The 16,123-nt window shown below is 37.6% G+C and overlaps 1 protein-coding gene across 2 annotated transcripts in view; it reads right to left on the reverse strand.

The window, feature by feature from the left end:
• Positions 1–16,123, reverse strand: part of UBE3D (ubiquitin protein ligase E3D) — a 179,080-nt gene that overhangs the window by 142,290 nt on the left and 20,667 nt on the right. For both annotated transcript variants that reach the window (XM_047734323.1, XM_047734321.1), the window contains exon 4: positions 4,696–4,924. In XM_047734323.1, the coding sequence (XP_047590279.1) occupies positions 4,696–4,924 (229 nt within the window). The remainder of the gene's footprint in view (positions 1–4,695; positions 4,925–16,123) is intronic.

Consider the following 16,123-nt stretch of genomic DNA (forward strand, 5'->3'; position numbering starts at 1 on the left):
CCAGTCCCGTCCATGTTTAGAGCTGATATTTGAATCTAGATCCCTTTGTTGCTAAAACTTGTGTTTCTATGTCCACAATAGCTAAACTATGGAAAGAACCTAGATGTCCATTGATAGATGAATGGATAAAGATGTGGTGTGTACACACACACACACACACACACACACGAATACTACTCAGCCATCAAAAAGAATGAAATCTTGCCATCTGTGATGATGTGGATGGAACTAGTGAAATAAGTGAATCAAAGAAAGATAATTGTCATATGATCTCACTCATATGTAGAATTTAAGAAACAAAACAGAGAACTATAGGGGAAGAGAGGAAAAAATAAAACAAGACAGTATCAGAAAGGGATACAAACCATAAGAGACTCTTAATCTTAGCAAACAAACTGAGGGTTGTTGGAAGGGGGCAGTGGGGAGATGGGATAACTGGGTGATGGACATGAAGGAGGTCATGTGATATCATGAGCAGTAGGTATTATATAAGACTGATGAATCACTGACCTCTACCTCTGGAACTAATAATACATTACATGTTAATTAATTGAATTTAAATTAAAAATTTTTTTAAATAAATAGATAAATAAATAAAACTTGTGTTTCCAAGCACTATGGCCAAGTGTTTTCCAAACGAAGTCATAGAATCAGCTCAATGGGTTACAGCCTGCATTTTTTAAAAAAAAAAAAGATGAAATAGAGGGGCACCTGGGTGGCTCAGTGGGTTAAGTGTCTGACTCTTGATTTCAGCTAAGGTCATGATCTCAGGGTCATGAGATGGAGTTCCATGTTAGGCTCTGCACTGGGTGTAGAGCCTGCGTAAGATTCTCTCTCTCCCTCACCCTCTGCCCCTCCCCCCACACTACCTCTCTTTCTTTCTAAAAATAAAAAAAATTAAAATAAAAAGATGAAATAGTATAGAAGTATCACAGTACTTTAAATAGAGTATAAATACTGTTTCAAGAAACTTTTAATTGATATGTATTCATATGTGTTATCAGATCTTGATATAAAAAATTATTTCTGGGTTGCTTGGGTGGCTCAGTCGGTTAAGTGTCTGCCTTCAGCTCAAGTAAGGATCTTGGGTCCTGGGATCCAGCACTGCATCAGGCTCCCTGCTCAACGGGGAGTCTGCTTCTCCTTCTCCGCCCCTCTGCTTGTGCTCTCTCAAATAAACAAGATCTTTTTAAAAATATGTATTTCATATTTAATTAGAGGTCAAAAAATATCAAAGCCACAGCACAGAAACTAAGGCAGGTGCCAATCTGTTCAGATGTAGGCAAGGATACAGGAAAAAGCTCAGAAAGCAGGCATGCTCAACTGTGAAGTTTGATATTTGGGCAGTTTCAAGCTTTCTTACAATAAAATCTATCTGTATGGCTCCAAATTGGTATTAAACACACTTTTTATAGGACCCATTTGTATGAGTTAAATCAAACCAACCTCATTAAATGTTACCAAAAACTAAAGGCTTTACTAAAAACTAATACAGGGTATAGAAGTAGCAATGCTAGAGAAGAAGAAATTTTTCTATTCTGAGCAGAACATTTTTCATCAGGAGCTCTGTTATATATTTCATTTATAATTGCTGTTACAGCACATTTTGCTTTGTAATGAAGTAGGAAGTAGGAAAAGTGGTTACTTATTGGTTTAAAAAAAAAAGCAGTCTACCTTTTCAGGACACTGGTAATCAAGATTCTAAAATATGATCAATAAAAAACAAATGATCTCAAACAACCAAATGTGTGATTTTGATTCAAACAGATAGTAGAAGGTACCTTTAATAGAACTGATAAAATCTGTATATGGGGGCGCCTGGGTGGCTCAGTGGGTTAAGCCGCTGCCTTCGGCTCAGGTCATGATCTCAGGGTCCTGGGATCGAGTCCCACATCGGGCTCTCTGCTCAGCAGGGAGCCTACTTCCCACTCTCTCTCTCTCTGCCTGCCTCTCTGTCTACTTGTGATCTCTCTCTGTCAAATAAATAAATAAAAAAAAAAATCTGTATATGGTCTGTATTTTATCATCAAGTGATAATTGGTCATTTTGTCAAATGTGAAAAGACACTGTGGCTATTTAAAAAAGAAAAATCCATATGTGATGAAATGACATGTCTGGGATTTACTTTAAACTACGGGGTCAGGGGGAAGGAATTAAAGGGACAGAGGAAGCCTACTTTATGAATCAAGAGGACTGATATATTGAAGTTTACAATTCTTCCCTTTTTACATTTGTGAATGTTTAACAAAGCTCAACACAGTATTTTAAGAAAATTTAAAAAACAAACAGCCTTATAGATTTAACAAAACAAATGATCAAAATCAATAAATTATTGCCAACTACCCCCAGAAAGAAAAAAAAGCAAAGCTGTCAGTCACACTTGCCAGATGTAATATAATCAAAGTTCAATTTCATTTGTTCCTTAAAACAGCTTGAAGTCACAGTATGACTATACTTTCTAAGTCTAGAATACTATTATGAATCTTATAAAAGGTTGAAGTGCCATCTTTATTATCCTATTATAAGATGCTGGTAGACACAAAAAAAATAGCATAATAATAAGTAAATGCAAGAAATAAGGAAATCTTCAAGAGTCTCTTGATAACAAAAGAAAGGTATATACTACCACATTAACAGGCACAAATAACATACTGTATACTCAAATGGGGTACTGAGGGAAAGAAATTAAGTGTTGGATTTTATTTATGTTATTTTTAAAATGAGGGCTTTTTAATTAAAATATGATAACACTTGGAATTCTGTTGAAAGAAAAACTCTGTTTCGTAATGCATTTCTCTTGACTGGTCCTTAAAGGAAATAATAAAGCAAGTTGTGCAGTGAAGCAGTCTAACAGTGTGGGAACTCGACATCGACAGAGCAAACATCAAAGAAGGACCTTGTTGTAGACTAATTAAATCAATATATCTGAGAGACGGCACCACTGCTCAGAGATGTGGATTAGCCTCCTGTCCTCGTTTTTATTTCCCTTTGTGTTGTTTCAATTTCTAAGGACCCTTGATATTGTCTCACCAAAAAAAATGTTTCCCAAGAGATATCATTAGGATGCTGTGTCACCATGTGACATTTCAAAACCCTGCTAGATGGCTAGACTTGGTGATATGAGAAATAGGTTTTCAATAGCACAGAGCACACAGTCTTGTTCCCACAGGAGCCTTGAGAGCACTGTTTAAGCAGTCCCTCCAAGTATATGTTACTATTTTGGTCACAGGCATACTCTTTCAATGGCTGCGATATGCAATTAAAGAGAACTTCCATCTAGGCTAACTTGGAAACAATCTCGTCAAAGCAGCTTGTCATGACAGGAATTTCCCACAGTCTCCTTGATACTAAACACTATGCCGTCTGAATATGAAGGGTCTTCCTTTAACACATAGATAGGATGGCTGTTCACAATTAAGAGAAATTCTTGTAAATGACATAATATAACTGATAAAGATGTAAGTGTGAAGAATATATTTCCATATAGGGAAGGGAAACTCATGGTTTCTCTCATTTAATCTTTTTCCTCTCCTCTTCCATTCACACCTTGCAAATATTTTAAAAATTTAGAGCTTAATTGTGAGAATGAAAGTTAAAACACATAGGATAGTGAACTATTAGTCTATAAATTTAGATTAAAATACGATTTTAACATAACCATTTTAAACATAACAGATTTATATTAACTTCTTACCATTTGTTTTTGAAAACTATACAAGGATAAAGTACTATAATTTTAAACGAACCATATTTAGGTAAAGGGATGGGTGTTTACGGAGAGATAAGGCACTTAAATAATTCTGATAACTTCAATCTTTGACGAACTTCCTTAATCTGCCCTCAAAATACAAAACAGTTCTATAAACTAACTTAAAACCTGCGAGCTGCCCAACTAATGCACATTTCCTGAAGTGGTTCAGTTTTTGTTACAAAAATTAAATGAAATTTAATGTACAATGCTTTTATTCCTACCGATGATCAGATGTTAAAACGAAGATTGTCTGGCAATGAATTTCTTTACTTTTTAAATCAGGTCTGTATTGCCTTGCCATCAGGAGAATGATTTCTCACAAGGGCCAAGTCAATGCCATTGATTTTCTTTTAAAGTAAGGTAAACCACTTGTTCTCTGCAGTGAAAGGAAGCTGCTTTCTCCCTAAAGCAAATTCTATAGCAACGGGCAGCTGACCTCACATGGCCCACCACCAACTTGGAGTTGGCAGCACGAGCTTCTTTTCCACATTTGGACTCCTCCACTTTCTCTTTTTCCTTGATGGCATCTGCTTTTATGACATCAGCAGAAGTCTTAACTAGGGGCAGACACAGGGAAATACCTAGGCCTAACTGTATAGTACATATCATGGAATAAAAGAACACTTTTAATTCAAATCAGACTATATAGATTATGGTATGTTGTCCTAAAAACAAGAAAGTAGGGCATTTTGGTTTGTAAAATGGTAACATTCCCAATTCTATGCATGAAAAAGTCCTCTTCCTCCAGCCCTAAGCTGTTCTGGTCTAAGGCCTTATGCTCTTCCTCTATCAACAGAGTAGAGTTGGTGAATAGAGACAGTTGAAAATCATGGATTTTGGTCCTTGGAACAGTATGTATAGCATGCTGTAATTAAGAAAAGATAGGAGAAGCCAGTTTCTAAGCCAACCTCCAAATCAGCATTTATTTTGAAAAGATATTTTACCAATTTAAAATGGTTCTCAGAAGGACACTGTGTCTCCACTGGGGCTAGTTCAGGTCTTGGCTGCCATAAATCACTTCTTAAATTCACCAAGAAGAAAGAGTCTCCAATAAAACAGTCATTCTCTTGCGGATGAAGAGGCTTATTAGCAAAGGGGTCAGGATGACAACACCATTCTTCAACTAGCGCTCCCCAGTTCTCACTCGGCAATGGGAGCACCCTGAGGAGCTTCCTAGTAGATAGAGGAAGAACAATTTTTAAAGAACAAAATGGAAATGTAGCATTTTCTTAATTAAATCAGCATGAAAGATAAAAGAAACTCATTAACCACATTGTCTGCAGTGATGATTTTTCCCCCCAGATTACAAAAGTAATATATACTTACCCTAGGCAGTTTGAGAATGTATAAAGGTATAAAAGAAATAAAAATCATCCTTTCCTTACCACCCAAAAACAAGTAACTACTTTGTAAATGATGGGTTATTTTCTTGCAATCCTTCCAAGAAACATAACTGTATGCACATATGCAGTCTGGGATCAGAAGTTATACACCAACTTGCTTTCACTGTTTAGTTATATTATGATTCTTAATGACTCCATTCTATTCTACAGGCTTGCATCGCTTCTCGGCCTTTTGGCTAAGATCAAGTGTATTCTACAGGCTTGCAAAAACTTTTAGATCATTCCCTTACTGGTGGACATTCAGTTTCTCAGTATCAACAACCCTGTGATGAACCTTCCTGTTAAAAAATTTGTATACATATCTGACGATTTCCTTGGGAAAAAAATCTTGCAAATGTGAGATCACAATCACAATGATATCCATATTTTAAAACCCCACACATATCGGCAAACTGCTTTTCAGAAAGGCTATATGAATCTATAATTCTTCCACCTACCTTCTTCAGAATACTATCACTTTTCCACATAAGGGGTGAAAATATTCTCCATATATACCACTTTAATTGGCAACTCTTTAATTACTAGTGAGATTGAACTAGCTCTCCTATTTATTGACCAGCATGTTTCTTCTGTGAGTTGTGATCAGTGACTATTTTCTAATGAGGTATTAGTATGTTCTTACTAATTTTTAAAAGTATATTCTATCTTAAGAATATTAGCCTTCATCCATCATCTGTGACAAATACTTTTTCAATGTTATTGCCCTTTAATTTGGTTTGTCTTAAAATTTAAAATTACCTAAACCTTTCTTCTCTGATTTCTCCCATTAATTATTTTGCAATAAACTTTTTATTTGGGAGTAATTTTAAATTTACAGAATGGTTTCAAAAACAGTATAGATAGTCCTCATATACACTCCACCCAGCTTTCTGAGGTTAACATCTTATATAATCATGGAAGATTTGTCAAAACTACAGACTTTATCTGGGTTTCCTTAGTTTTTCCATTACTGCCCTTTTTTCCTTTGATCTAGGATCCAATTCATGATAACATACTGCCATTACTCATCATGTTTCCCTAGTCTCCTTTAGTCTGCTACATTTTCTTAGTCTGTCCTTATTTTTTAGGACCTTGAAATTTTTGAAGAGCAGTGGGTCTGGTGTTTTACAGAATATCCCTCAATTTAAGTTTGTCTGATGTTTTCTCAAGATTAGACTGGGGTTACAGGTTTGGGAAAGAATACCACAGAAGTGAAGTGACCTTCTCAGCACATTTTATCAGAGGGTACACTCTCTCAATCAATATGACTTATCACTGGTGCTGTTAAACTTGAACACTTGGTCAGCCAGTATCTACCAGGTTTCTCCACTAATAAAGCTATTATTCCTCCCTTTGCAAACTCTATTCCTTGGAAATGAGTCACTAAGCCCAGACCACACTCGAGAGGAAAGAAACTGAGCTCTTCTCTACTATTATTTTTTATGTTTAAAAGAGCCTCACAATAATAAGTCAAGTAGAGAGAGTCAATTATCATATGGTTTCACTTATTTGTGGAGCATAACAAATAGCATGGAGGACAAGGGGAGATGGAGAGGAGAAGGGAGTTGAGGGAAATTGGAAGGGGAGGTGAACCATGAGAGACTATGGACTCTGAAAAACGATCTGAGAATTTTGAAGGGGTGGGGGGTGGGAGGTTGGGGGCACCAGGTGGTGGGTATTGTAGAGGGCACGGATTGCATGGAGCACTGGGTGTGGTGCAAAAATAATGAATACTGTTATGCTGAAAAAAATAAAAAATTAAAAAAAAAAAAAGAAGAGGGGGAACAGGGGCTTCCCGAAATTGAAAAAAAAAAAAAAAAAAAAGAGCCTCACAATTAAGTAGGCCCTTATATTTGTTATCAGTTCTGTTTTTTTTCCCCAATGGTTTCATTTTTTTCTGGACAACAATTGATACCTCGGACTTTATCAGAAGAAAAGCTAAACATGATTTATCTCTATTCTACTCTAAATTAGGGAGACCCATAGTCTAAGAGGAGAAGAAATATGGGCAGAATCATGAGAAACTTCAAAATAATTAATCCTGAGAAAAACTGAGAATAAAAACATGTTCATGGTCTTCTTAATGCCAGTGAGTAGTGTGAATGTTTAAAGCAGCCTGAATACTTGCACAGCTCTGTTCCTACGCACAGAAACATGTGCTAAGAGTCAACTGTATCTGATCACAGACCTGTTTATGCCACTTATACCTTATTTTAGTTACATAATTTAATTAAATAGTATGTAAACCAAGGAAATACAAATTGCTATTCCCCTGAAACTAAAAGTTTCAGACAAAATAAAAACCAGTTGTAAAAAAAAGAAATTAACTGGTAAGACATGGGAGATACAATAGAACATTGGAAAAAGGGAGGAAGAGTAAAAATCTAGAAAAGTCTACAATTCCATTGCTTTAAGAATGTCTAACTTCTCCTTCCACTTAAGAAAACAGAAGCTAGAACTTGTAGATGATGAATCTGTTGCCTCTGGGATAAAAAGGTTAACAATGAAATATCTGATAGTAAAAAAAAGCTACACAATAGTGGAGTCATGTTCAACAAAAAGATACTGGTTCCATAATAAAATATTAGTAAATTAATACACATTTGCATGTTTTAAGTTAAAATATTTGAGATGCAAATGTGTCATTTTTTTAATGATTTCTCCCATGTTAATCCTTTTTCCTTTATCTCAACTATGAGTATCATAAAAAGACTCTTAACTACAAAGAACAAACTGATGGTTACCAGAGGGGAGGGGAGTAAGGTGATTGGTTAAGTAGGTGTTGGGGATTGTTTTGATGAGCACCAGGTATTGTATGGGAGAGCTGAATCACTAAACTGTACATTTGAAACTAATATTATACTGTGCACTAACTAACTGGAATGTAAATAAAAGTTAAAAAAAAACCACCAATAAGTAAATGACAGGTGAACATACTACTTTCTCCCACTGGAGTCTCTGGAAAGTGAGTTGTGGAAGCAGGTCCTTGGGCAGCAGTTCCATGACCACCTCACCCAGCTTCTCAAGCACCATCCCAAAGCCAAGATCCACAAAGGCTGACAGGTGCTCCACTGCACTGATCCGCCACAGGCCTCTACCCAGTAATTCTGGATCCACCAGCAACAACAAACCCAGGGAACCATCAAACATTCCACCTAGAGCCCTACCAGCAAGTGCACTCATGGACTGCTTCTTGGCTATTTGATCAGGGATGGGGGAGAGGGACTGGTAAATATAATGTGATTTACTCTCTTACTATTTAATTATTCTTCTAGATCTCTTTCTTACTGTTCTTATATCAATATAAAATTAAAATATATTAAAATGTGTCAATCTAAAGAAAAAAGGCAATTACAATATGGAAGAGAGTAGACATTTAATTTAGGACTCCAGAGGACAAACAGGAAGAAGATAGGCTGATTTTGGTTTAATATAAAGAAGAACTTTCCCTTTCAAATTAGGAAATGTACCCTAGTAGCATCACTCAAGCTGCTGAGCTTGTTTAGGATATTAAGTGATTCTTTCAACATCCATTTTCTAAAAATCTTCTACGAGTGGGCATTCAGTTGACAACAAATATTAATACAGTTCCCTCTCTCAAGGCACTCAGGGTTCCAGCAGGAGATATAGACCTATGAGCAAATAATAAAACTTTAAATATAAATATCACAAATGCTCATACCAAAGTAATGGTTCTACGGAGAAGGAGCTAGATGGCAGAGGAGTAGGAGACCGAGATATCATCAGGTCCCAGGAGTCCAGCGAGATTATTATCAAACCATTCTGAACACCAACATATTCAACAGGAGATAGAAGAGAGGAAGAGCAGCAACACCAGGAACAGAAAATCCACCACTTTCCAGAAGATAGGACGTAGGGAGAAGTGAATCCTAAATGATGGGACCATAGACCTCAGCAGGGAGGGGCCAGCTCCTGGCAACTAAGAGAGCAGCGCAGCATAAAATTGGAACTTTTAGAAGTCTGGATGTCACTCCAAAGGCTAAGCAAGGGGTGGAGTCCTTGCTGGGTCAGTGTGGTCTCAGGATCCACAGGGTCATGGAAAGACACGGGGTGTCTGAGTATGGTAGAGGTCCCAGGTAATGGAGCACGGTAAATGGCAGCAGAGACAAAGCTGAGCAGTGGGCTCTCAGCTTGGGATTAATTTAAACCATGATCCAAGGCACAGTTGTACCACTGCTTTTCAAGCAGGGATCCTATAAGCAGCAGATCCAAGGAGGGGAGACCCCCTCCTTCCTCCTCCAGAAGGAGGGTGCTGCAGGAAGCTCCACATGGGTTTGAAAACTCTCAATGGGGCCATTCGCCTGAGATAAAAATACTAAGTCACAGGCCGGGTGAGCTCAGAGTGCAGCTGGAGACCAGGGAGACGGGAGGGATTGACTGCTTTACTTTGAGGGCACACTGAGGAGAGGGGAACCTGAGTTCTCAGCTCCTACAGAGCCAGAGATTGGGAGGCCTCCATCTTCATTCTATCCTCCAAAGTTGTACAGAAAGTGTTCAGGGAACAAAAGCTCCTGAGAGCAAACCCAAGCAGATTACTCTGGTAAGGGCAGTGCAATTCCAACTCGGGCAAAGACATTTGACAATCACTGCAATAGTCCCCTCCCCCAGAAGATCAGCAAGAACACCCAGCTAAGACCAAGTTCACTACTCAATGCGAACTGCAGAACTCCAGACCTAGGGGAAAACAACACATAGAATTCATGGTTTTTTCCCCATGAACCTTTAGTCTTTCAAAGTTAAATTTTTTAAATATTTTTTTCTTATTCTACTTTTTTAATTTTCCACTTTCCTATTTTAATGTTTTTAAAACTATTTTATCTTACCAACACCTTTTCAAAAATATCTTTTAATTTTCATTGTTATATTCATATTTTATCCCTTCATTGTATTTAACCTTATTTCTTGTATACATATAGGTCTTTTTTTCCTTCAAATTTTGGCATACAATTTCTTCTAATAGATCAAAATATACCCTAAATCAAGTGCATGGCTTTGTTCTATTTTCCATCCTGATCACATTATTTCCTCCTTTTTTTTTTTTAACCAACTTCTTATCTTATCAATTCCTTTCTAAAAATATTTTTTAGGGGTGCCTGGGTGGCTCAGTGGGTTAAAGCCTCTGCCTTCAGCTCAGTTCACGATCCCAGGGTCCTGGGAACGAGCCCTGCATCGGGCTCTCTGCTCAGCAGAGAGCCTGCTTCCCCCTCTCTCTGCCTGCCTCTCTGCCTACTTGTGATTTCTCTCTCTGTCAAATAAATAAGTAAAAAAATAAAAAATAAAAATAAAAATAAAAACTCACCACAAAAAAAAAAAGAACAATAGACAATACCAACAGCTAGGGACCTAATTAATACAGACATTAGTAAGATGTCAGAAATAGAGTTCAGAATGATGATTATCAAGGTGCTAACTGGGCTCAAAAAAGGCATGGAAGATATTAGAGAATTCCTTACTGGAAAAATAAAATCCCTTTCTGGAGAAATAAAAGAACTAAAATCTAACCAAGTTGAAATTAAAAAAGCCATAATAAGGTGCAATAAAAAATGGATGTTTTTACTGCTAGGATAAATGAGGCAGAAGAGGGAATTAGTGATATAGAAAACCAAATGATAGAGAATAAAGAAGCTGAGTAAAAGAAAAACAATTACTGGGCCACGGGGGGAGAATTCAAGAGATAAGTGATACCATATGACAAAACATTATTAGAATAATTGGGGTCCCAGAGAAGAAGAGAGAGGGGGCAGAAGTATATTGGAACAAATTATAGCAGAGAATTTCCCAAATTTGGCAAAGGGAACAAGCATCAAAATCCAGAAGGCACATAGAACCCGCCTCAAAATCAGTAAAAATAGATCCACACCCTATCATCTAATAGTAGAATTTACAAGTCTCAGTGGCAAAGAAAATCCTGAAAACAGCTTGGGACAAGAGGTCTATAACATACAATGGTAGAAATATTAGATTGGCAACAGACCTATCCACAGAGACCTGGCAGGACAGAAAGGACTGGCATGATATATTCAGAGCACTAAATGAGAAAAATATGCAGCCAAGAATACTATAACCAGCTAGGCTGTCATTGAAAATAGAGTGAGAGATAAAAAGCTTCCAGGAAAAACAAAACTTAAAAGAACTTGCAAACACCAAACCAACCAGGGGTCCTCTAAGCAAAGAGAGAGCCTAAAAGTAACAGACCAGAAAGAAACAGAGACAATATACAGTAACAGCACAATGGCACTCAATTCCTATCTTTCAATAGTTACCTAGAATGTAAGTGGGCTAAATGCCCCAATCAAAAGACACAGGGTATCAGAATGGATTAAAAAACAAGATCCATCAATATGCTGTCTATAAGAAACTCATTCTAGACCCAAAGACCTCCTCCAGATTTAAAGGTTGGGGGTAGAAACTCATTTACCATGCTAATGGACATCAAAAGAAAGCTGGGGTGGCAATCCTTGTATCAGATAAATTAGATTTTTAAGCCAAAGACTATAATAAGTAATGAGGAAGGACACTATATCATACTCAAAGGGTTTGTCCAACAGGAAGATCTAACAATTTTAAATATCTATGCCCCTAACATGGGAGCTGCCAACTACATAAATCAATTAATAACAAAATCAAAGAAAGACATCGACAATAATACAATAATAGTAGGTGACTTTAACACCCTCCTCACTGAAATGGACAGATCATCCAAGCAAAAGATCAACAAGAAAAAAAGGCCTTAAATGACACACTGGACCAGATGGACATCACAGATCTATTCAGAACATTCCATCCCAAAGCAACAGAATACACATTCTTCTCTAGTGCACATGGAACATTCTCCAGAATAGATCACATCCTGGGCCACAAATCAGGTCTCAACTGGTACCAAAAGACTGGGATCATTCCCTGCATATTTTCAGACCACCAGGCTCTGAAGCTAGAACTCAATCACAAGAGGAAAGTTGGAAAGAACTCAAATACATGGAGGCTAAAGAGCATCCTACTAAAGAATGAAGGGGTCAACCAGGAAATTAAAGAATTTTAAAAATTCATGGAAACATATGAAAATGAAAACACAATTGTTCAAAATCTGGACACAGCAAACATGGTCCTGAGAGGAAAGTATATAGTGATACAAGCCTTTCTCAAGAAACAAGAAAGGTCTCAAATATAAAACTTAACCCTACACCTAAAGGAGCCGGAGAAAGAAGAGCAAAGAAAGCCTAAACCCAGCAGGAGAAGACAAATCATAAAGATCAGAGCAGAAATCAATGAAACAGAAACCGAAGAACAGTAAAACAAATCAATGAAACTAGGAGCTGATTCTTTGAAAGAATTAATAAGATTGATAAACCCATGGCCAGACTTATCCAAAAGAAAAAAGAAGGGATCCAAATAAAATCATGAATGAAAGAGGAGAGACCTCAACCAACACCAAAGAAATACAAGCAATTATAAGAACATATTATGAGCAGGGTACCTGGCTGGCTCAGTCAGTTAAGTGGCTCCCTTCAGCTCAGGTCATGATTCCAGGATCCTGGGTTCGAGCCCCACATCGGGCTCCCTGCTCAGCAGACAGCCTGTTTCTCCCTCTCCGTCTGCCTGCCTTTCTGCCTACTTTTGTTGTGTCTCTCAAATAAATAAATAAAATCTTAAAAAAAAATATTATGAGCAACTATACACCAGAAATCTGACAATCTGGAAGAAATGGATGCATTCCTAGAGACATATAAACTACCAAATCTGAACCAGGAAGAAATAGAAAACCTGAACAGATCCGTACCCATTAAGGACATTGAAGCAGCCATCAAAAATCTCCCAACAAACAGGAGCCCAGAGCTAGATGGCTTCCCAGGGGAAGTCTACCAAACATTTTAAAAAGAATTAATACCTACTCTCCTGAAACTGTTCCCAAAAATAGAAATGGAAGGAAAACTTCCAAACTCATTTTATGAAGTCAGCATTTCCTTGATCCCAAAACCAAAGACCCAATCAAAAAGGAGAATTACAGAGCAATATCCTTGATGAACACAGAAGCAAAAATTCTCACCAAAATACTAGCCAATAGAATCCAACAGTATATTAAAAGGATTATTCACCACGACCAAGTGGGATTTATCCCTGGGCTGCAAGGTTGGTTCAACATCTACAAATCAATCAATGTGATACAATACATTAATAAAAGAAAGAACAAGAACCATATGATCCTCTCAATAGATGCTGGAAAAGCATTTGACAAAGTATAGCATCCTTCCTTGATCAAAACTCTTCACAGTGTGGGCACAGAGGGTACATACGTCAATATCATCAAGCCATCTATGAAAAACCCACAGCAAATATCATTCTCAAGGGGGGGAAACTGAGAGTTTTCCCCTGAGGTCAGTAACACAACAGGGACGTCCACTATTACCACTGCTATTCAACACAGCAATCAGACAACAAAAAGAAATAAAAGGCAACTGAATTGGCAAAGAAGTAGTTAAATTCTCACTCTTTGCAGATGATATGATACTCTACGTCGAAAACCCAAAAGACCACTCCAAAACTGTTAGAACTCATACAGGAATTCAGTAAAGTGTCAGGATATAAAATCAATGCACAGAAATCAGTTGCATTTCTATACACCAACAACAAGACAGGAGAAAGAGAAATTAAGGAGTCAAACCCATTTACAATTACACCCCAAACCATAAGCTACCTAGGAATAAACCTAACCAAAGAGGCAAAGAATCTGTACTCAGAAAACTATAAAGTACTCATGAAAAAAGTTGAGGAAGACATGAAGAAATGGAACAACATTCCATGCTCAGGGATTGGAAGAACAAATATTGTGAAAATGTCTATACTACCTAAAGCAATCTACACATTTAATGCAATCCCTAACAAAATGCCATCAATGTGTTTTAAAGAAATGGAACAAATAATCATAAAATTTATATGGAACCAGAAAAGACCCCAAATAGTCAGAGGAATATTGAAAAAGAAAGCCAAAGTTGGTGGCATCACAATTCCAGACTTCAAGCTCTATTATAAAGCTGTAATCATCAAGACAGTATGGTACTGGCATAAAACACAGACACATAGATCACCAGAACAGAATAGAGAGCCCGACTCTATGGTCAACTGATCTTCGACAAAGCAGGAAAGAATGTCCAATGAAAAAAAGACAGTCTCTTCAACAAATGGTGTTGGGAAAACTGGACAGCCATATGTAAAAGAATGTAAATGGACCATTTCCTTACACCACACACAAAAATAGACTCAAAGTGGATGAAAGACCTCAATGTGAGAAAGGAATCCATCAAAATCCTTGAGGAGAACACAGGCAACAACCTCTTTGACCACAGCTGCAGCAACTTCTTTCTAGAATTGTCACCAAAGGCAAAGGAAGCAAGGGCAAAAATGAACTATTGGGCATTCATCGAGATCAAAAGCTTTTGCACAGCAAAAGAAACAATCAACAAAACCAAAAGACAACTGACAGAATAGGAGAAGATATTCACAAATGACATATCAGATAAAGGGCTAGTATCCAAAATCTAGAAAGAACTTTTCAAACTCAACACGCAAAGAATAAATAATCCAATCAAGAAATGGGCAGAAGACATAAACAGACATTTCAGCAAAGAAGATATCCAAATGGCCAATAGAGACATGAAAAAGTGCTCGACATCCCTTGGCATCAGGGAAATATAAATCAAAACCACAATGAGATACCACCTCACACCAGTCAGAATGGCTGAAATTAACAAGTCAGGGAACGACAGATGTTGGCGAAGATGTGGAGAAAGGGGAACCCTCCTACATTGTTGGTGGTAATGCAGGCTGGTGCAGCCACTCTGGAAAACAGTATGGAGGTTCCTCAAAAAGTTGAAAATAGAGCTACCCTAGGAACCAGCAATTGCACTACTGGGTATTTACTCTAATGACAGAAATGTAGTGATCCAAAGGGGCACATGCACCTGAATATTTATAGCAGCAATGTCCACAAATAGCCAAACTATGGAAAGAACCTAGATGTCCATCAACAGATGAATGGATAAAGAAGATATGGTATATACACACAAACACAATGGAATACTATGCAGCCATCAAAAAATGAAATCTTGCCATTTGCAACTACGTGGATAGAACTAGAGGGTATCATGCTACATGAAATAAGTCAATCAGAGAAAGATAATTATCATATGATCTCTCTGATATGAGGAATTTGAGGGGCAGGGCAGGGGACCGAGGGGGTTAGGGAGGGAAAATGTGGGACAGGATGGGATCGGGAGGGGGACAAACCATGGGAGACTCTTACTCTTATGAAACAAACTGAGGGTTGCTGGCGGGGAGGGGAGGGATAGGGTGGTTGGGTTATGGACTTTGGGGAGGGTATGTGCTATGGTGAGTGCTGTGAAATGTGTAAGCCTGATGATTAACAGACCTGTACCCCTGGCACAAATAATACATTATATGTTAATAAAATTTTAAAAAAAAAAAAAGTAATGTTTCTAAGTCCACAGGGAGTTGGGAGAGGAAAGAGCTTAAACACCCTTGAAAATTTTTTTCTTTTGTCCTTTCTTCAGATATATATTCCCACATGCATACAACATCTGCATATTACTTTAGGAGATTCATGGATTCACAAAACCAACCCACAGATTCAGGGCAATAAACACAACATGCTAGGGGAGTAGAGTGTACCTGGATTTCTGAGAAGAATACCTGAGCTGACCTTTGAAAGATAAATAGTTCTTCAGACAATAAAAGGAATTAAGGCTATCACGGATGAGCACCATAACTGTTTAACTTATAACTGTGTTCCTCGTGTCTAGCACAGTACCTGACTCAGTTTAAGTTCTTAAATACATGTTAAAGGAATGAACAAGCACATATGGATAACTATAACCCGATCACTACAGGCCCCTTGTTGGGTCTGTTATACACTGAGATAAAAGAGTTAACAAACCTTTTCCCTTGCTGCTTGAGA

This window comes from Lutra lutra, chromosome 6 (genome assembly GCF_902655055.1).
Source record: "Lutra lutra chromosome 6, mLutLut1.2, whole genome shotgun sequence".
Taxonomy (NCBI): domain Eukaryota; kingdom Metazoa; phylum Chordata; class Mammalia; order Carnivora; family Mustelidae; genus Lutra; species Lutra lutra.